The 23,242-nt window shown below is 38.8% G+C and overlaps 2 protein-coding genes across 4 annotated transcripts in view; one reads left to right on the top strand and one right to left on the bottom strand.

Moving 5' to 3' along the window:
* Positions 1-23,242, bottom strand: part of tnip1 (TNFAIP3 interacting protein 1) — a 170,295-nt gene that overhangs the window by 28,364 nt on the left and 118,689 nt on the right. The window lies entirely within an intron of this gene.
* The window catches only part of gpx3 (glutathione peroxidase 3), a 103,650-nt gene that overhangs the window by 65,961 nt on the left and 14,447 nt on the right, over positions 1-23,242 (top strand). The window contains exon 1 of one of the 3 annotated variants that reach the window (XM_028813227.2): positions 15,958-16,163. The exons of the other annotated variants lie outside the window; for them this stretch is intronic. Within the exon in view, the coding sequence (XP_028669060.1) occupies positions 16,083-16,163 (81 nt within the window). The 5' untranslated portion in view covers positions 15,958-16,082. Of the gene's footprint in view, positions 1-15,957; positions 16,164-23,242 lie in introns of those variants that run through there. 3 annotated transcript variants of the gene reach the window in all.

The raw sequence follows: 23,242 nt of genomic DNA, 5'->3' as shown, positions 1-23,242 counted from the left end.
TGGGGGGCTATTGGAAAGTGGTGTATTAGACATATATCTTCAGGAAACTGGAGTTACCTCCATTTTTATGTAAAGAATTTGGCAATTCAGAACGCAGACAAAGCAAAACTTGGCCATAGACAGGGATGTTAACCTTTGGAAGTATTTCTTTTTAAAAAATGTATTGGAGTTGAAATTAATTTCTAATCAAGAGTAGCACATCCTTTAGTTTCGGATTTCCTGTTTGCAGTTTTTATCCTTCACATTTCAAAATCAAAAATTTTCCATAATCATCCTTTTTTTCTGGTGGCGATATCAAGGCTAAAAGGAATGTCAAGGCTAAAAGGAGCATAAACAAATGATTTCTTGCAGTTTTAAATAATTGCAACTTATTTGAAAATTTGAAGTAACAGACCACCATAAATCAGTATAACCGTATATGGCCATTGCAGGGTTCAGGACTAAAAGAAAATAACCGAGACTTTAAAAGAGCTGCTCCTCAAAATCAAATTTCTTTTGAGTTCTAATTTTGTGTGAAATAGTAGGGTGATTTACTATGTTAGCCATTTTGCTTCACTTCTTATTGTAATTTTGTGTGAAAAAGCTGCTAGTCAAAGATAGCTTTGCATTATTTATGGTTATTTGTTTAAATTTTGTTTTGATTTTAAAATCCTTCTGGTAAAAAGTTTTATATATATATATATATATATATATATATATATATATATATATATATATATATATATATATACAGTACTGTGCAAAAGTTTTAGGCAGGTGTGAAAAAATGCTGTAAACAAAGAATGCTTTCAGAAATATAAATAATGATTGTTTATTGTTATCAATTTACAAAATGCAAAGTGAGCGAACAAAAGAAAAATCTAAATCAATTCAATATTTGGTGTTACTACCTTTTGCCTTCAAACCAGCATCAATTCTTATAGGTACACTTGCACAAAGTCAGGAATTTTGTAGGATTATAGTCAGGTGTATGATCAACCAATTATACCAAACAGGTGCTAATGATCATCAATGTCACACGTAGGTTGAAACACAGTCATTAACTGAAACAGAAACAGCTGTGTAGGAGGCTTAAAACTGGGTGAGGAACAGCCAAACTCTGCTACCAAGGTGAGGTTGTGGAAGACAGTTTCATGTCATGGCAAGATTGAGTACAGCAACAAGACACAAGGCGGTTATACTGCATCAGCAAGGTCTCTCCCAGACAAAGATTTCATAGCAGACTGGGGTTTCAGGATGTGCTGTTCAAGCTCTTTTGAAGAAGCACAAAGAAACGGGCAACGTTGAGGATCGTGGACGTAGTAGTCAGCCAAGGAAACTTAATGCAGCAGATGAAAGACACATCAAGCTTATTACCCTTCGAAATCGAAAGATGTCCAGCAGTGGCATCAGCTCAGAACTGGCAGAAACCAGTGGGACCTAAGTACACCCATCTACTGTCCGGAGACGTCTGGCCAGAAGTGGTCTTCATGGAAGAGTTGCAGCCAAAAAGCCATACCTCCGACGTGGAAACAAGGCCAAGCGACTCAAGTATGCACGAAAACATAGGAACTGGGGTGCAGAAAAATGGCAGCAGGTGCTCTGGACTGATGAGTCAAAATTTGAAATATTTGGCTGTAGCAGAAGGCAGTTAGTTTGTCGAAGGGCTGGAGAGGGCAGTAGAGGGCAGTAGTGATGGAGGAGGAGAGGAAGTGAGGGGGAGGATCGTTGGATGAGGTTGGAGTGTGGTGATTAAAGAGGATTGAACTAAAGGAGACTACGTGCTGTTTGTACTGGCTGAATACACAACACCTTGGTTGTTACTTTTGTTTACAAACACTGTCGACACCACTCTTTGTGTTTAGATCTGGCGTCGACACCGTGCTTTGTGTTTAGATCTGGCGTCGACACCGTGCTTTGTGTTTAGATCTGGCGTCGACACCTGCTTCGTTGTCGAGACCGTGGTTTTTTGTGTTTCTATCGACCGTCATTGGCAGCACTTCGTCCAAATCGAATGTTCACCCACTTCTTGGAGTCGGCAGTCAGAGTATATAAGTCGGACACACTTCTGTGATTTTCCATCAGTCGGCATTTGGAATTCAAGAAAGAAGCATTGGTTCTTCCTTACTCTTTGGATTGCCACAAAGCAACCTACGAGATTGGAGAAAGGTTGAGAAGAGATCGTGAGAGGAAACGGCAGCGTCATGAAAACGAGACGGACTGTGAACGGAGAGAAGCAGAAATGCTCCTCCACCACCACATAATTACTATTCGGACAGTGATTCCGAGTAGGCCGTTCCTATCGAATCAATGTCCAAGGGTTTTGTTTTGTAATTTTGCTTCCCTTATAAAAAATCATAATGCTGTGCGACGAAGGGCCCAGTTCACGACTGGTAGCCGTGTTTAAACAGGGAGCCCTTCACAGACAACTTTAACACGCGCAACGTAGTTGGGCACACATGGCTAGTATATATATATATATAAATTTATTGTAAAAGATAGCCCGGACACAGACAGACACTGAGACAGCCAGATGTCCAAAAAGCACTCTTTTGTTCTTCTTTACAAAACGGCACAACCACAGTGCCCAAAGACTCACAGGTCTATTCTTCCTTTACTTTCCTTCTGCCTCCTCTACTCCACTCCACTCCTCACAAGCTCCGTTCTCTTCCTCCCAACTCTGGCTCCTTGAATGTAGTGAGGCGGCCCCTTTTATAATGCACCCAGATGTACTCCAGGTGTTCCCTGATGATCTCCCTGCAGCACTTCCTGGTGTGGCGGAAGTGCTGCATGGGCACCCTGAAGCACTCCAGGTGTGGTGGAAGTGCTGCGGTCCAAGGTTCCTTAGTTCTTTGGGCTCCCCCTGGCGGTGGCAATGGATCCCCACAGGGTTGAGCCTTCCAGTTCTGTGGCTCCCACACACTACAGGATGGCTGCCCTCCTGCATCCAGGTGAAGGAATTGCCCCTCTCCCGGTCTCCTGCTTCTACAGGCCTCCCGGTGGGGCAACGTTTCCGGCTGTCTATCACAATATACAGCATATATATGTATATAGTAAGGGACCAACTGGTGTCCCTGCAGGGATGGGTGATACTCCCTTACCTGGCCTGGAATTTCCTGCCGTGCCAGGACAAGGCTGCAGGAAGAGGTTGCAACAGCAGCTGCTCTGGGGTTGGCATTCTACCAGCCAAGGAGCAACACCTGGGTTGGACTGAGGTATGTCCCCATTTCTATGAGGTGGCAGCATCCTGTCTGTCCCCAGTATGGACACATGCAGGACAGTATGGGAGTTGTGGTACCAGGGGTCTGTCCTGCCAAGTCCTGTGGGGGCTGCCTAGGGGAGCTGTGGAATACTGATGGAACAAGGCCTATTGGGGTCCTGCCAGACTTGGAAGTGCTTCCTGGGGTAAAAGATTGAGCACTGGAAGTACTCCCGCGTCTGGAGTTAAAATCAAGCCCTCCATTTGACTTGGTCATCAGAATCGGGAAGAAGTGGATGAGACTCCAAGAGAGATGAAGGAGGAGAAGCTTTATGCCTATTGTTTATATTGAAGTAGGGACACTGGAAACCTTGTGAAGATGTTGTTGAATAAATTCATTTTGTTCAACCCAGGACTATGTTGTATCAGGGGGGTTTACAGGTCACTATACTATATATATACTGTATATAATAATAAAAACAAAGGACAGTTAGAAAGAGTTGGGGCACTTCAAAAGCAAATCCTGTATATTTGAAGGCCAAAATTAAAGAAAGCAGGCAAAAAGTTTTGAATGTCTTTTCAGACTGGAGTCAGATTGTTGACTGAGGCAAAGATGGCTTTGATGCCCCTTAAGAGGAAGCCAGACCAGAAGGGGTGGAGCCAGGAGACATCAACCCAGAACAACCCAGAAGTGGCATCATGGGGACTGGTGGTCATCTGATCAGCAGGAACATAAGGAGGAGAAGCATTAGGTAACAGTGCCAACCCTTTGCTTGGTGTGGAAATGCAACTAGATGAGCCCTCAAGTTGTCTCCCAATCACATGTGTGACTATATATATATATTATTTTTCATTTTAGTGCAATTTCCTGAAGAAAATATACAACCTGTTACAATTTTACAAAAGAGCACTGCACTCCTCAATGGCGATGTGAACAAGAGTCATAGAATTGACGTTACTGGTATGTGACATAGATTATGGGGCTCCCGAAAAGAACACATGCAACTGTAGATCTGTCCACAAGGTGAACAACCTTTAAAACCTCCAAAAAACTTCTTTTTAGAGAGTTTAGCATCAGCTTCAGGAAACTATAAGAATCAAAACTTATTTGTTTTGTTTACCACTAGTCACTCCTTTCTTTTGATTCAAAGTTTGGAAATGCCATTGTGTGCACCACACTCTTTTACAAGGCAAATAATAATAATAATAATTTTTTGCATTTATATAGCGCTTTTCTCACTACTCAAAGCGCTCAGCAATTGCAGGTTAAGGGCCTTGCTTAAGGGCCCAACAGAGCAGAGTCCCTATTGGCATTTACGGGATTCGAACCGGCAACCTTCCGATTGCCAGTGCAGATCTCTAGCCTCAGAGCCACCACTCCGCCCAAGCTGTCTGACCACAGCACTCACGCCTGTCACCTTGCCTGCCAACACGGCAAATCTGACATCACAAAAATGGCAACACTCACAACAGAATACAGAAAGAACTCTCAAAACAACAAGAAATAAAAACAGCAACAACAATAACATTTATTTACAGTATATTGCACATTTTCATACAAATGTAACTCAAAGTGCTTCACAAGATGAAGAAAGAAAAGTTTATAAAAAATAGAAATATAATAATATGATTAGAAAAAAAAAACTCTGGAGAGCGGGAGAAAAAAAAAAAACTAAATCTCCAGGAGTTCCGAGGGCACGAGACCACCCAGCCCTCAAATGTATAACACATTAGAAGATATCACAACTGACCATAATGCCAGGATTAAAATTAAGAACAAATGAGAGTTAAAATATAAGAACCCATTTAAAACCAAAGCAAATGCAAAAAAAAAAAAATGATTCAGCTACGTTTTCCTGACAAATACTGGATTGTAGCCAAAAGAGAGAGATGAGAGAAAGTGCTGCTGGATTGGTGCCACAATAAGTTTATTGTGAGGATGCATGATTACAACACCCATAAAACCCACAGCGTGTTTGTTTCACAACAAATGTCCCAGAGAGTACACACAACAGACCAGAGCAAACAGGTTTCTTGACAATCAAATTTGTCGTTGCTGTTCTTTCCCCCAGGAGTTTCAGTTTTGCCACCCAAAATCGCACTTCATTTCTGTCCAAGAAAACTATAATATTTGACATTTTTTGCCACACAGTAATTTTTATTCAGTTTCGTTTTATGATGTATGTATATTTTTTCTTAAGAATTCACATTAGGGTCACAAATGAATTTGGATGGGATGACGTGTTCTGTCTTGAAGGACAGGCAATTCAAGGAGGCAGTCATGGAGTGCAGGCAATAAAAACACTTTTTTACTTACTGTACACTCAAATGTAAAATGTAGAGACAATACAGACCACTTCATATGTATTATCTGAACAGATACAGCCTGTATCTTAATAATGATTTCTAAAATAGTTTTCTCCATCTCTTGACTCATAAGTACTTGTCAGAAATCTGCAGCCCTGGCCTCAAGCAACTGGCGTTACAGCATATGTGTTTCGTGAGTAAGCAGTGAAGGTTTTTGGGCGTCTAAAGTTTACTCAATGCTGTTGTTCTCTTAAGCAAGACTAAAGGTGGTGTAGCATGACATATCAGTGATGTGTCCTGTGCTATCACTTGGCTGGTAGCAATTGCTACTCATATCCTGCATTGATGATTTTAGCAGAAGTGAATGAGGGGGAGGAGTGCTTTATGGGTGGTACGGTGGCTCTTCTTGTGATGAAAACATAGGGTAGTTCTTTATTTTTTTTAATTTGTCAAATCTGCTTTTTAGTGTTTTTCTGTCTTGAGATGCTTCATATACATATTTTATTTACTGTAACTATCAGGCCTGATTTGACATCAGCCATGTCTCATGTCCATTATGGATTCTAACAGGATAATAAAATTAAGATTAGTAATAAATACCTTTTCCATGCTCAAATTGATAGATAGATAGATAGATAGATAGATAGATAGATAGATAGATAGATAGATAGATAGATAGATAGATAGATAGATAGGTACTTTATTAATCCCAAGGGGAAATTCACATAATCCAGCAGCACCTTACTGATACAAAAAACAATATTAAATTAAAGATTGATAATAATGCAGGTAAAAAACAGACAATATCTTTGTATAATGTTAATGTTTAACCCCCCGGGTGTAAATTGTAAATTGTGTAAATTGCTGCACAGAAAGTCAGAAATATCAACAGGGCATATACAACATTTGATGCAAATATTATTTGCATGAAACACCACATGAAGATAAATACAGGATATACAAAGCATTGAAATAGAAGCACAAGAGACAATAATACAGAATAAAATACAAAAACACATATACTACAAAAAACATTGAACATATAACATTGTTTATGGTACAAACACAAATTTTCCTGGGTATCCAGACAGAGAAGGTAAACTGAAAGAAGATTCAGAACATCAGGGTAAGTTAGACACCTTGCTAAAAAAATGAGTTTTATGTTGTTTTATGAAAGAATGAATTGAGTCAGCTGATCTCATTATATTAGGGAGGTCATTCCAAAGAGTGGGCTCTATAGAGCTGAATGCCCTGTCACCCATAGAATGTAGGTAGTTTGGCGCACAACAAGATTGCCAAAATCAGTGGAAGTTAGAGGGCGGACAGAGCATAGTGACAGAAGAGGTTAGTTATGTAGTCCGGTGCAAGGCCATGTAAAGTTTTATAGAGTTACTAGCAAAATACCCGTGCTTTGCAGTGGAGAAGTAGTGTGTTAAAGAAGTTATGAAAAAGAAAAGGAAACATTTTAAAGATAACGTAACATGATTGTCAATGTAATTGTCGTAGGCTTATTTTAGCATTTAGAGTGAATTTGATGATTGTAAAGAGAAAGCACGAAAGAAGGCGAGAAGCAGTGGAGCAGGGAATGACGTACGTGAGCAAGTAAGGAAGCCCAACAATGACAGCCTTGAAGCGGTGGAGTAAAAGAAAAGGCAACAGTCAAGAGGAGGGAGACGTGAGGAAGTAAGGAAACCCAACAATGTCAGCCTGGAAGTGGTGGAGTAAAGAAGAAGGGAGCAGTGAGCACAACAAACAGCTGAGGAAAGTAAGGAAGTGAGTGAGGAGGCACATGAGTGCGGGATGTCGTTAATGTATATAGGCAGGGAGCCAACCATGTGGTATGTGCACGGACAGCGGCTGTGCCGAAAAATGAAGGGGGACCGGGGGCAGCCCTTGTGCGTCTCTGCTGTGAAATAAATCGTCTGTTAACGAAAATAAGGGATGAAACCGCCAAAAGGAGAGGTCAGTTCCGAAAGTGCCTTATGGCATAATGGTGAGAACCGCCAAAAAGAAGACGTTATTTTCGAAAGTTTGTTATGGAGCACGGCGCGAAATGAAACAAACTTAATGTTTTAAAGTACAGTGTAAAGGATAAGCATGGGAAATTTGGGCTTCCTACGTATATTGGAAGTAGCAGAAATAGTGAGGAGTGGTTTCCCCTATCTATATATACAGTTTAGGGGGTACACCCGTTTCCCCCTTTGGGCGTAACAACAGGACTTGAAACATTCCTAACTTTTGTAAGTACACTGCAAGGAATGAGCATGCGAAATTTCAGCTTTCCCACCTATATGGAAAGTGAGGGCATTAGTGATGAGTCAGTGAGGGCTTTGCCTTTTATATGTATAGAATAACAGAATTTTATACTCAATCCAGTAAGACAGTGGTCCCCAACCTTTTTGACAGCAAGGACCACTTTATTAGATGCAAATATTTCCACAGAACGGTCGGGGGGGGGGGGGGGGGGTGGGGGGGGCAGTTTTATACACAATTTACATAACATTTCTATTATTATTAAGTTATTAAGCAGTTCGCATACATTTGCAACCTGAGATTTTTCTTCTTTTTTTGCATATAACAAAGACATATGCTTTGCATTTGCCATTCCAACAGATTGCACATCACAAACATTAACACTGTTATCGTTTTTTTCGTGTCTGCCGTTTCTATAGGAGGGTGACAATGAGTTAAATTCCAAAGGATGTTTTTCAAATGTTGACAAGCAATAAGCAAAAGGTATCACTGAAAACCACAGAAAACAAAAACAGCAAAAAAAAAACAGTACGAGGAAAGTTCGAAGAAAGAATTTTTTTTACAATGTTTCTGTTTGGGGATCGTTGTGTAAATGTGTAGGACTGAGCTGCGACCACAGATCTAACTGCTCTGTGGATGATTCATTCAGGCATTTCAAGGTCACCTCGTTGTAATGAAAGCATCTGCTGAATGTACTTCATAGTAACGCGATTTCTATAGACTCGTGTCATATGGGGAAACTGTCGGGACCGTAACAATACTTTGTTGTAATACTGTCTCACCTCTGTCTCATATCTCTCCTCTCTTTGCGCCGCTGCAAAGCCCCGCCTGCCAAGCGCTCTGAAAAGTCTGAGTGAGTCTCCGTTGCCGGCAGTTCTCTGACTGCGGCCCGGTAGTGGGTCGCGAACCGGTGGTTGGGGACCCCTGCAGTAAGACACAGGGAGTCACTGAAGCGCAGCTTATCTGCTGTGATAACAGATAAGAAGGGGCATCTGCAAGGAGAGAGTTATAGTGCCAGATGTGGGATATAATAAAGCAATGGACAATTTTGTCAGGATTGGAAAAGGAGAGGAGCGAGTGAACGTGGGATATGTTTTGGAGTTGGAAGGAAGTTTCTTAATGTGATGAATGTGTGCAGAATAAGATGGTGGATACGGACACCAATATTACAGGCAGAAGAAGAGGGTCACATGACATCATCACCAAGGGAGATTACGAAAGATTTCATGTTGTTAAGCTAAGCTTTAGTGCCAATTAGCATGCCTTCAGTTTTTTGCAGTTTAATTTTAAAGAGTTATATTCCATCCAGGTTTTAATTTCACTGAGTGAAAAACCTCTGATGAACTTTCACTTTTAATACTGAAATATACCTGAGGATCATCTGCATGAAAATGATAACCCAGTCCAAACCTACAAATAATATGGCCAAAGAAAAACATGCAGAGATAAAACAGCAGATGTCTGAGGCCGGAGACTTGAGGGACTCCTTGTGTGATTGGTGCCGGGTTGGACCTACTGTTGCCAAGACTAACTAACTCAAGTCGGACTTAAACCACTGAAGGGCACTGCCAGAGATAACTACAATGTTCTCAGTTCTGGACAACAGAATATCATATTTGACAATATGAAATGCTGCACTAAGGTCTCGCAGAATTAATATGCTGGTTTGTCCAGAGTCTGCTGCCCTAAGCAAATCATTAGTTACCCGAAGCAGAGCAGAGACTCATTCATTCATTTATTCATTCATTCATTTTTAAACTGCAGTAAAGGAGTCTTCAGGGCCAGAGTCTGTCTTGGCAGTACTGGGTACAAGGCAAGAACAAACTCCCCATGAAAAGCATCCATCCATTCAAGTACACCCTCACTTATTGTGTAACCCTTATTTCAAGTTAAATACCTAAAACATTAGCAAATCTTATTGTCAGTAAACAAAACCTCTGAGAAGAGCTACTTCATGTAGAAAAGGCCACAATCAAAACAAACCTATGGGAAGTTTATCAACAAACACCCAACAAGTGAAGAAATTAGGTAAATGTCTACGATATTAAAAAATTCAACAGAGAACAATAAAATATCCTGTAAAGAAATTAAAAATGACACCATTGAGAGTTCATCAGTCAATCAATTATTCATTTTATATGTTGCCAATGATTATATGTCATCAAAGAATGGCTGAGATCTAATAAACAAGTAAGAAAATTTGTCTGTCCTGATGTCCATCACAATGCAGTCACCAAGTGAGAGGAAGAGTAAATATCCAAAAGCTACAATTTTGGCGATTAATAAATGAGAAGTCAAGCAAAATGACACCTTTCATCGGCTAACTATTTTTTGTTAAATTTTAGCATGAGTTTAACTTCCCATTCCTTTCCCTCTTGCTGTGTTTTAGAGTTGCCCATAAGCACCGTGACTTTAAAGTCCATGGCTTCTGAAGTTATCTCTTACAGGAACATCCCTGTTGCTATGCTTAATGTTAAACCTGTGTAAATTCATTATTTGGCAGAGTGTTTGTCCAGTTTCACCCACATAGAGTGCATTGCATTAAGGTCATGCTAAAATATAACACATTGCAACATAGTTTAAACAGAGACAAGAATTGTATAATAAGATATAAGGTATGTTTACATCTCTCTGACTGACAAAGACAACCTGACTACAGATTTACATTGTATGGAAAAACTCATCAAAAACTTCAAAAGACTTTGTTGGACAGTTATCTTATCAAAAGATCTTGACTATACATTGTTTTCCTCTCGTGCTAAATGAATCTTAGGCTGGAGATGTCTATTAATTTTTTACAATACATTACAATATAATACAGTTTATTTTTGTATAGCCCAAAATCACACAGGAAGTGCCGCAATGGGCTTTAACAGGCCCTGCCTCTTGACAGCCCCCAGCCATGACTCTCTAAGAAAACAAGGAAAAACTCCCAAAAAAACAAGAGAGACCCCTTTCCAGGTAGGTTGGGCGTGCAGTGGGTGTCAAAAGAAGGGGGTCAATACAATACAATACACAAAACAGAATAAATCCTCAATAAAAAATAAAAAATAATTTTTTAGAAGTACGGAGCAGAATTTAACAGGAGATGATATCACATAATAAGATTTGGATAATTTTAGACTCCTGGAGACCTCATCCAACAAGCTGCCTCCCCCATTTGGCCATTCTACGGCTGAAACAGTGTTGGGCCAGCCAATCCGATGAAAGGACCCCTCTTTCCCACGATTCCTGCGATCCTCCATCAGGGATGACTTTACCTTAGGCAGGCAAAACAACTTGGCAGGTGGGCCGTGGCACCAAGTGCCACATTTGAGTACAGAGAAGAGAAACAGAATAGGTGAGGGTTAGTATTCAATTCTAACTATCATGTTACTTATGTTTTAGTGCTAATGACTAACAACAGAGATGCAGTATGTACAGCTAATCAGCAGCTCTAGTCAGGATATGCTGAACTGAAGTAGTGAGTCTTCACCTGGGATTTAAAAGCTGAGACCGAAGGGGCATCTCTTATAGTAGCAGGCAGACCATTCCACAGTTTAGGGGCCCTGTAACTAAAAGCCTGAACTCCCATTGTTATTTTATTAATCCTTGGAACCATAAGCAGACCGGCATCTTGAGATCTTAATGTGCGCTCTGGTTTGTAAGTCATGATATGTTCAGACAAGTAAGCCGGACCTCGGCCATTTAATGCTTTATATGTTAAAAGAAGGATTTTGAAATCTGCCCTAAACTTAACCGGGAGCCAGTGTAAGGATTTAAGAACTGGAGTTGTGTGTTCGTATTTTCTTGTTCTTGTAATAATTCTTGCAGCCGCATTTTGTATTAACTGGAGGCTGTATAAAGAACAGTTTGAACATCCAGTGAACACCGCATTGCAGTAGTCAATCCTACTGTAGATAAATGCATGAATTAATTTCCCAGAATCCTGTTTATTTAGAAAGCGCCTTAATTTCCTAACATTTTTAAGATGAAAGAAGCATGTTTTGGACAACTTTTTAATATGTGCTTTAAATGACATGCTAGAGTCAAAGATAACTCCTAGATTGCGGGCTGATTCAGTAAAATTAATTGGGATTCCAACTGAGTTAAATGATGACAAAATATTGTTATGATCAGCGTCATTTCCTCCAACAATTGACATCTCTGTTTTATCTGTGTTTAAAGACAAGTAGTTCTCATTCATCCACTCCTTTAATTTGCTAACACAACTAATTAAGGACAACATCGGAGAAACTTCATCTGACTTAAATGAAAGGTATAACTGGGTGTCATCTGCATACGAGTGAAAATTAACATTATGTTTCCTAATGAAAGATCCCAGTGGAAGCATGTAAAGTGAAAACAGTAAAGGTCCCAGTACTGAGCCCTGCGGGACACCATATTGAACTTCTGTGTATAATGGTGGAGTACTGTCAGCACATTTCTGTACATATTGGAATCGATTTGATAAATAAGAACTAAACCAATTGAGCATGGTGCCTGTAAGCCCAACATCATTTTCTACCTTGTGTAGTAAAATAGAATGGTCGATGTTGTCAAATGCTGCACTTAAGTCCAACAACATAATTACAGTGGAGTTTCCTTCATCAGAGGATATCAGAATGTTGTTTACAACCCGCGTTAGTGCCGTTTCTGTACTATGACAAGTGCGAAAACCAGACTGGAATTTCTCAAATAAATTGTAATGCGTAAGGTGTGACAGAAGCTGATTGGCGACTATTTTTTCTAGTATTTTAGAGAGAAACGGTAGATTTGAAATAGGCCTATAATTATTTAGTATGTGTGGGTCTAGGTCTGACTTTTTAAGTAATGGTTTAATGACTGACACTTTTAGTGTATCAGGTACTGTGCCATGCAATAATGAACTACTGATAATGTTTAGAATAGGCGCTGCAAGAACATTCATTGCACTTTTTACCAGTTCTGTTGGCACTGGATCTAGGGAACAAGTAGTGGGCTTCATTTTAGAAATTAAAGTTAAGACTTCCTGCTCAGTTACAGGATTAAAATTACTAAAGTGCTGAATGCAATGTGAGACAGGGTCTGCTATGCTAGCATTTGGTTTGTTCTGTGATGCAGAGATCTGGGATCTTATATTTTTAATTTTCTCATTGAAAAAGTTCATAAAGTTTGTACTGCTAACATCTGTTGGTATTTTGCACTGTTGATCTGAATTTCCATTTGTTAATTTAGCCACTGTTCTAAACAGTACCTGAGGATTTTTATTATTGTTATCTATTAATGTAGAATAGTATTCTGAGCGAGCTTTAAAGAGGGCTTTTTTATATTTATTAACACTCTCTGTGCATGCAATTTGAAAGACATGTAGTTTTGTTGTTCTCCATCTGCGCTCCAGTTTTCGACACTCTAATTTAAGAACTTGAGTGTTTTCATTAAACCAGGGAGAGCTTCTATGTGCTTTGATCACTTTTGTTTTAAGGGGAGCCACTGTGTCCAGAGCATCTCTCAAGGTCACATTATAATGTGATGTTAGCTGATCTAAATTGTTTTCCACAATTACACTTGACTTACTCAAAATATCTATAAATTTTGAAGCAGAATTACAATCTAGATGTCGCACTGTCTTTGTTTTAATCTGGGAGCGTGTTGACATGGGCAGGACTAAATCAAATTTAATTAAGTAGAGATCGGAAATAACTTCATTTAATGGAGTGATATTTAAATTTTGAATTTCAACTTTGTAAGTTATAATTCAATCTAATGTGTGGTCATGATTATGAATTGGACCTTTGACAATCTGACAAAATCCTACTGAATTTAACAAATAAGTAAAACATTTGCTAAAATTGTGAGTTTCCACATCAATGTGTACATTAAAATCCCCCATCAGTACTACGTGATCATAATTCATAGCCAAATCAGATAGAAGGTTGCTAAATTCAGTCATGAACAATGAATACGGCCCTGGTGGTCTGTAGACTAGCACTATAATTGTGTTGGAATCTGTTTTAATATTTAAAATGAATGCCTCAAAGGATGTAAAGTTGCCTAAATTTTTAGAAGTGATTTGCATTTTGTTACAATGAATTATTCCAAGGCCTCCTCCTCGACCAAAATCTCTAGACTTATGAAGGAACGAGTAGCCATCTGGTGACGCCTCAGCTAGGGGGACAGTGTCACATTTACTAAGCCAGGTTTCAGTGAGAAGACACAGATCAGATTTTGTACTTAATATAATATCATTTACCAAAACAGCTTTAGTGCCAAGAGAGCAAATGTTCAATAAGCAGCATTTAAAACTGCATGCTTCTTTCTGAACTGCTGATATATTTTTTGTTTTAATTTGAAGTAAATTTCTATTACAGATGCCCCTGGTGGAGGGTCTGGTTTTATCCCTTGGTCTAATTATATACCTTATTTTTTGGTTATCAATTAATTTAAGGTTTGTATTAAGACTAAATTTACTGGATGCCCCATGACAAGGATTATGGGTAACAGCTTCAGGAAAGTAACAGGTGGGATAAACAACAGCATGTGATTTAAGATCATATGACTGCAGCCTGAATGGTGCTCTAATCAGTCAACCAGGCAGTTTTGCTGCCATATTTTGGGATAATACATAAGATCCCCTCCAGTTAGGATGAAGACCATCTCTTCTGAAAAATCCAGGCCTTTCCCAAAAATCATCCCAATTGTTCACAAATGCTATGCTTTTGTTTGCACACCAGGTTTCTAGCCAGCAGTGAAGGGAATGTAATCTGCTATAAATCACATCCCCTCTATGTAATCTTGGTAACATCTAAGATGTCTCATTTAAAGGTTTTCCAATGCTGTATCTGTCCTAGTGTCTATATATAACATATAGTGTCTGAGAGCAAAGACAGGTCACTAATTAAGAAAAGGGTTAGAATGAAAACCTGCAGCCACTGGGGCCCTCCAGGACAAGAGTTGGGGACCCCTGACTCAGATATATGGTAACAGAGATGTAGCAGAAGGTAGAAAGGTCAGAAGAAAATCTGTTTTGTGAGACATAGGGCTTGATTAATTGTATATGCTGCATATTAACTTTCCATCATGTGATGCTATAATTGGGGGCTCTAAGATTTTGTACAGTTAACATTTTTTTTAGAATAGATTAGTCCAGTTCATTCCATGCATGTGCATTTCTGGTTGGAGTTTCTGGAGGAAACGGGATGTCTCTGTACACATGCAAGTAAAAATTTCATTGTACTATTTATACATGCCAATAAACTTGACCTGACTTGTTTGGATTCTCTGTTCGATCCACACAGAGTGATTTCAGGTTCATTCTATTTTTTTTGTTTTTTCGGAAAGGTAAAAAGTAAAGAATACACATTAAGCAAGTATCATGTTGCTCCAACTGTAATGAAAACATAAAAACACACTATCTGAATAAGCTAATTTATTTTGTTTTGTATGATAAAATGAGGGGCTGGGTCAATGTTATGTCCCGTCTTGGCAAATCTCAGCAACAAAGACACCTCTGAATTCTCTTGCTAGATGCCAATGCTGAGAATGGCATTACCCACTGGGAAGCTTATACTGTACATGTTTGTTGTAGCACAGGATTAACGGATGACATGATAAGATGTGAAAACATATAGGGGCAATAATTTCAGATTATCGTTGTACGAGTCATTCTGTTATACTTACAGTGACTTGACTTATAGCATTTAATGTTCAGGAGTTAGTGGAAAAGCCCTCCTGTTAGTGTCTGCACTACAAGAACCTGATTGCACACTGCAGAAAGTCAAAACACCGACATATTGACACCATATGGTAGGTGCTCACTGCTTGAGTCGACTCAACTGTTTGAAGCAAACTGTCTGTTTGCTTGCTACTCTCTGGTACTTCTTTTTGAAGGCAACTTTTTTTTCTCAGGCCTCCTTTGCTCCTCTGCTGAATTCATTCCTGCTCTCTCCTTGGCTCACACCCTCTTTGCATATTTATCTTATCTACACTACCGTACAAAAGGAAGGATACGGTTTATTTAAAATATGACACATTTTATTTGTATGCTACTCTGTTGGCAATTTCACTTTGTCAGAAGTGATGAAATGGAGCCTTTAATAAAGATTCTGAATCCCAAAGCTCAATATTTTGCAGGAATGCATGTCTGGCTCTGTTTGGGGCCCATGGGGTTAAAGTAGGGATGGCCAGCATTCTGGCTTGTTTACTCACTCACGATTGGTGGAGTGGGAGCCATGTGTGGTTTCCTGTCATTGTGAAGGAAGGTGTCAGAGTCAGAGACAATCACTGGCAGGCATAAAGACCTTCGACTTCTGAGTCTCACACAGAAAGAAAGCAAAAGAAAGGAAGAAGTGTGAAGAGGGCAAAGCACTGAGCCTCAACAGCCATCATGGGGCAGGCTGGCCGACTGATTTTGCCCCTGCTTGTGGTGGGCTTTTTAAAGCCCTGTGAAGCTATAGGAGACATGAAGGTAAGAGCTGACTTTGGCACAACTCTGCTTATTTTTCATTTTAACTCTCTCAGTAAGCTTTTGGAAAATGAATATTTACCTTATAACAGATGTCACCTAGATCAGCCTGAAAATGATATCAAATTACCTTGTGGAAGCTGTCATGTGATCCATTACCAAAAGGATCTGATGCACAATTCTTATGTGTCTGCAAATTCACTGAATTAGTGTTAGCTCTCATATTTGCATTATCTTATAAATTTAAGCAACACTACAAAACAGCAGGGCTATCATATGTTCAAATCTGATTGCAGATCATTTTATCTATCAGGTACAATGTATGTAGTGACAACTGCTGTGCCAAATAAGTGTCAGATAATAATTGGGTGTCTGCTTCACTACTGTGCAGAGGAGTTCTCTCCAATTTTTCACTCTGTATTTGAGATTTACACTAAGTGCACAGCATAAGGAAACAGGCAACTGTTACTCCATTGGCAAAAACTGCTCACCCCAAAGCATTAAGTGGCATTAGACTGGTGGCATTAACTTGTTATATCGTGAAATCCTTTGAGAAGTTAACTAAGAGACAACTGTTTAACAAACCCCAGGCCAGTCTGGACCCTTACCAATCTGCATACACAGCAAAGAGGTGTGTGGAGGATTACACAGCAGCACACACTTCTGAATTTACTGTATAAGCACTTGGAAGGATAAAAAAAAACATGCAATATCACTGTTATGGTCATTTTGTCAGCTTTTAACACAATCCAGCCCCACAGTTTAGTTAACAAACTGATTGATCAGTTCTGTTTGGACCCTGACTTGGTGAGGTGGATTCTGGATTTTTTAATAAGCAGAGCACAAAGAGTGTGAATGGCTGTTTCTCTAATAGCTTAAGTGCATCTGTTGGTACTCGGCAAGGTTGCTGCCTATCTCCTCTTTTTTATCTTATATACAAATGACTGCAGGAGTTTACACAAGGATAGACATATCCTGAAATTTGGAGATGACTTTGTTATTGTGAAGTCTTTTACATGACAAGGATGACAGCCATGTACCTGTTCTCGATGAGTTTGTACAATGGCACGATCACTCCAATTTACAATTGAATATTTCAAAGACACAAGATATGGTTGTAGATTTCAGGTGCTCCTCACCATCTACAATCTCAATTTTAAATAAAAAAGTGTGGAGATGGTAGAGCAATACAAATACAAATATCTGGGAACAATTAATGATAACAAACTAAACTTTGATCTTAACACAGAGCAAATCTGTAAAAAGGGTCAGTCACAACTTTTCTTTGTTAGGAAATTCAACTGTTTTAAAGTTGACAAAACCATAATGGCACTCTTTTATAAGTCCTTTATTGAATCCATTGTTACATTTGCTTTTAACTGTTGGTTTGATGACCTCCACAATAAGAATATAGACCATCTCAACAACATTGTGAAACTTAGCAGTAAAATTATTGGTTCACAGCAGGCCTCCATCACTGAAATGGATTGCAAACAGGTTAGAAAGAAAGCCACGTGAGTTCTGTCAGACAGTAGCCATCCCCTTTTCTCTAAATTCCAGCTGTTGCCATCAGGCTGCAGATTTAGGTTTCCAAAAGTAAACAGCAACAGGTTTAAAAACTCTGTTATTCCTAGAGCTATACACATTTTATATTCTCTTACTTGTGGGGATGCTGCTAAATGTTAAATCCTGTATTATTGTTTTGTGTTCTGTTAAAAGTGTTTATTCTTCATTATACTATTCTTGACTGTGTGTTTATCTAATAACATTGGTTGTCAAATATTGCGTCTTTGTTTATCTGTTAGATTTCTGTAACAATGACTTCAATTATTTGTACATTCCTGCCGCAAACAAAATTTTGCTCTGGGATAATAAAGTCTACCTAAATCTAAATAAGTGTGTTGTGGAAGTTCAACTGGTTTAAGATCACAATGTCATTTATATTGGGTCAGACATTTAAGCAAAACAGAGAGAGACACATGCGCACACATGTACTGAGCATTTCTAGTTGGACTATCTCATGAACTGCCTTTAATCTCTGTGCATTTGTTTCTCCACCTGAAAACAGCAGATATTTCTTACAGAAATCAGATTTATTTTGCTATAAATGCATTTGTTTGCACAATGTTGCTTTGCAAGGAATTACAAAGTTTTTGAATACCAAAAAGTGGATCAAAAACTGAATGGATGGTTAGACATTATGTTCCTATAAAAAATGGCCCCACATGCAGGGTTTACTGCTTATGTTATAATGAGGTGTCTGACTGGCAAGAGGTTAAAAAGTGGAAAGTCACGACAAAAGATGGCACAAAGCAGGGGAGAATCTGCAAAATACAGAATACCACATTGGTCATGAAAGAGATCTTCTCCAAACCAGTGTGGAAAGACAGGAGCAACAGGGTGGCATTTACCCCATGTCATGCATGAAACCCTGAAAGTAAACCCTTTGAGGATATCAGAGAAAGAGAAACTCCAGGATCCTAACTCTTTAAAGGGGATCTGTGGCATGTTAATACAGGGACATTAGGGATCAACTATAGATGTTCTAGGGTGGTATACTTGCAACTAAATTGGGCCACAACTGATATCAAAAGTAATTCTAGAGGTTGGCCTAGGAGTGACATTTGGATGCATCTACAGATCTGATTAGTTTGTACTGTTTATTTAGTCCTTTCACATTCACTATCTCTTCTCTTTGCCTCGTGTGCCTTGTTGTTTCGTGCCTTACTGTACATCATTTTCATGCGTTTCAAAGTTGTTGATATTTTTCTGGCTGTAGACAAACTCCAGAAGGGCCCAATGTGTGTAATTTTTTATATGTTCATATGCAGTCAGCCACATCACATTCCTTAGTCTTCCTTTGCTCTTAATGTTGAAATGGCTTACTCGCTGGTACTTTTAAGGTTACATATTTTGTGAAGATACCTCCCAAATTGTTTTTTTCCTTGTCTGTTTTGCTTGGTGAAGTACGAATTTGTGATGGGATGAGCAGTTCCCACCAAACTACCGTTACCCTGATAACCATTGATTGTTATTCCTGGGAATAATCCTGATAGATAGATAGATCAAAAGAAAGAAAGAAATAACTTTTTTGTCCTCAGGGGAAATTTAGCTTTTTTGGATAACATCCCTTGCTCAAGTATACTCTGATTATGCCTGGAGGTGGATCCTGGGGACAGCTTTAATGAATGCCCGCATGATCACAGCTGGCCCCTGTACATTTTTATCATGATTACATAATAGGTTTATGACTTTTACCCTGATCATTATTTAAGTATATTTAATGTCATGTGACAGTGAGTTGGAAATTGACATGTACACTTGAAAGATTGCTTAAAAGTGTAATACTTTATACACTATAGCAGATCATCTGCTGCAGGTCCACACCAGGGTTATTTATGAGTGTTGACCTCTTCACCCTGTCAAAGACAGCCAATGTCACAGTCCTGGTTTTAGCTGTCTGTGCATAGGTTCATATTTGTGAACAAAGGTGAGGTGGGGATGTAGCTTGACCAATATCATTATCTCAAGACGCCCATCCATCCACCCATATACTTTGAATCCTACCTATGCAGTTCAGGGTCACGGAGACCTGATATCAGATCTGACAGCACTGGGTATAAACTAACCACAGCAGTAGAGTTTCCATTTAGCTTAATGTACACAGCTATAGTACAGTATATGAAAAACCAAGAGAGAATGTGAGAACTCCAATAAGAAAGTGACTAGGCTGGGATTAGAACTTGGAACTCAGGAGCTGTCATGAAGCAGTGCTAACAACTGTGTCACCATGTCATCTATAACAATTCGATTGACTGGTGTTCAGTCTTAGCTATACATAAATGTGTTCAGACTCGCATACCTTGGAAACAATAAGGATTAAACATTAAGCTTTTCATGTATATCATACATTTCTCAAAGTTGTTTAATTTAATTTACTGTTGTGGGGAACTTTACTCTATCCTAGCAGCACTGGGCATAAGGAAGTAACCAACACTGGATGGGGTGCTAGTCCATTTTTGGAGATATGAGTGGGAAAACCTGTGCAAACATGCAAACTCCACACAGACAACTGGATGCATGTTTTGATCTCTAGACCCCAGAAATGAGTTGTAAGATTGCTAATAACCACTGTTCCACCACCTTTGAATATACAGTGCACTCTGTAAAGTTTGGGACAAGGACTTTTTTTTTTTTTGATTTACCTTGCCGCCCCACAGTTAAAAATTGCAAATGAAGCAATTCAGATGGGATTAAAGTGCACATTACAGACTTTCATTTAAGGGTATATGCATACATTGTGGTCACACCATGTAGAAATGACAACAGTTTTTCTACACGATCCTTCCATTTCAGGGCACCATAATGTTTGGGACAATTGGCGTCCCAGGTGTTTGTGATTCCTCAGGTGTGTCTCATTACTTCATTAGTGCTGCCCTAAGATACCTCAGCTTGCGTCTACTATCTTTGGAGTCTGTAGTTAGCATTGTTCATCACAAGGACAAGAGCAGTGTCATTGAAAGCCAAAGAAGCCATTATGTGGCTGAAAAACAAGAATAAAAACCATTAGAAACATTAGTAAAACCGTAGGAACACCAAAATCAAATGTCTGGAATATTATGAAGAAGAAAGAACGCACTGGCTAGCTCATTAATCTCAAAGGGACTGGTTGGCCAAGGAAGACCTCCACTGTCAATGACAGAAAAATCCTCACGATGGTAAGAAAAAGCTCCAAATGCTTGTCCAACAGATCAGAAACAGTAGCAGAGAAACACCAGAGAAGATCCTCAGCACCTGGTGATGTCTATGAATTGCAGACTTCAAGCAGTCGTTGCATGCAAGGGATACGCAACAAAGTACTAAATATTACTGCTTTAATAGATCTGCCATTGCTTTATATCCTAAAATCCTAAATATGTATAAAAAATGTTGTCATTTCTATATGGTGTGACTGACATGTATGCAAATACCATTAAAGGAAAGTCTGCAATGTGCTTTTTAATCACATCTGAATTATTTGATTTGTAATTGTTAACTTTGGAGTAGAGGGCTAAATCAAGGATAAATGTGTGTTTGTGCCAGACATTATACAGGGCACTATAAGCTTTCTAAAGTTAATGATAAAAAAACAAAGAACCTAAGTCTTTATCTGTATCTGTGAGTGGTAAACAGATTGCGTTGACATTTTGCATGCCAAATTAAGCAATAAGGTCGGAAGAACTTCTAAAGAAAAATAAACACAAAAAAAGCACAGAGACACTCTGTTTAGCTGAGAGGCCATGGAGGGCAGCCAGATGTGTAGGATGGGAATTATATAAGGCATGGGATGAGAGAGGCAAACTAGAGCTGGAGCTGCCAGATTTCTCTTCATGTGTTGCCTGTATATGTGGACATGTACAGCACCACCAAAGAGGCAAAACAGGAGCACGCAAGACAGGCTACATTGCCCTCTAGTGGAAGTCATAAAATACTACATTGTGCAGCACTGCTTTCTAAAGAAGTTGCATCTGTAGAATAAATCACACGCAGCAGTCTCTGAAACAGTTTCAGACATTTGTTGTAACTTAAAAGTTAAAATGCTCAACTGGACATTGCAAGTAGCAGGTTCTCTAATCTACAGGGTGATCTGACCAATCTCAAATAGCCTCAATAAGTATACCACATTATATATGTAAAGCACTTTGGGATTGGTTTGAACATGAAAGATGTAATGAAGAAATTAAGATTCTGTAAGAGAAGGTGGGGAATGTAGATGAGTATTTGTCAAATATGTCAGAGATAATGAAAGTCAAAGTCAGGCATAACCATAAGCTGCACGCATTTTCAGCACCTAGCAACCAGGTGCCATAGGAACAGCTCACAGCTGGAATGGAGAGCACTGAGCACTTTCAAGTGAGTCTCAGCAGTTGATCTTTAGATGTCTCAGGGCTGGAGAGAACAAGACAGAACTGAGAGCTCATAGAATATATGGGTCCTCAAGCATGTCCATTGAGTACATTAGACTCGTATTAGTAACCTTGTTTAATTAGTGCACTGAAGTGCAGAGTTAAAGCAGCCCAGTTTAGAAGAGCTTTCAGCAGGAAATGCATTTCATGTCTCTAAGTAAAAGGTTAAAGATACGTTGGGCCTGTTTGTATTTATTACTACAGTTATTAAACTTAAAGTTTTGACTATTGGGTTGTGTTAAATTTCAGCAGCCTTTACTATTGTATTTGCCAGCTTCTAACACATTCCTCTCGTTCACAGTCACATGCAGAAGTTTGTTTAATTTAAGAAATACAAGGAGAAATCAATTGAATGATATTTTAGTTGTTAGGCTAATATATTTTTTAAAATATACTGCAATTTCCAAAAATGAGAAAATCTAAAATATATTGTACAGTATATGATAACTAGCCCTTACAGTACATGTAAAATATATTGTAATAACTTTTTAAAACGTTTCTTATACTAAAATACTCCTAGTTTTAAAAAAAAATATGTTAAGAAATATATTTGTATATTTTGGAAATATATTGCAATATAGAAAAAAGTAATTTAAATACAGTATTTTACAATATATTTCAGAATGCTGCAAGATATTGTAATATATTTTACCCTTGAAATACTTTGTAACATTTAAACTATATTCATATAAGTAGTAAAGTATTCTTTAAAATTATATTTTACATGAATTTAATTTTTGTAAGGGTCTGATGACCTCAGGAAGAGAGCTGAAAGTGGCTGCGCATTTGGAGAGGTTTACAACGCCACATTAAATATTTTGAAATTGACCTGCCTAATATAAGCCAAACAGACTACAAAAATGAGAAAATATAAGACTATGGTGACTCTGCCAAGATAAAGAGGGCCTTCTAAATGACTGCACAGAGCAACAGGAACCCTCAGTACTACATGGGATGGCCAAATGAACAGCACATCTAAAGCCATTCAGACATCTCTTGCATCCAGCCTGACAAGGTCATCTACTTTAAAATGAGTTTACCGACTTGTAGCTTTGTTAATTGAGTTGTTGATTTTTTTGTGATCAAATTTGCTTTATAAAAATATACACAGATGCAGAGTAATTCAAATCAAGAATG

The sequence above is a fragment of the Erpetoichthys calabaricus genome, chromosome 11, assembly GCF_900747795.2.
Source record: "Erpetoichthys calabaricus chromosome 11, fErpCal1.3, whole genome shotgun sequence".
NCBI classification, from domain to species: Eukaryota; Metazoa; Chordata; class Cladistia; order Polypteriformes; family Polypteridae; genus Erpetoichthys; species Erpetoichthys calabaricus.
The sequence above is the reverse complement of the archived record's forward strand: the minus strand, read 5'-3'. Positions and strand labels throughout refer to the sequence as shown.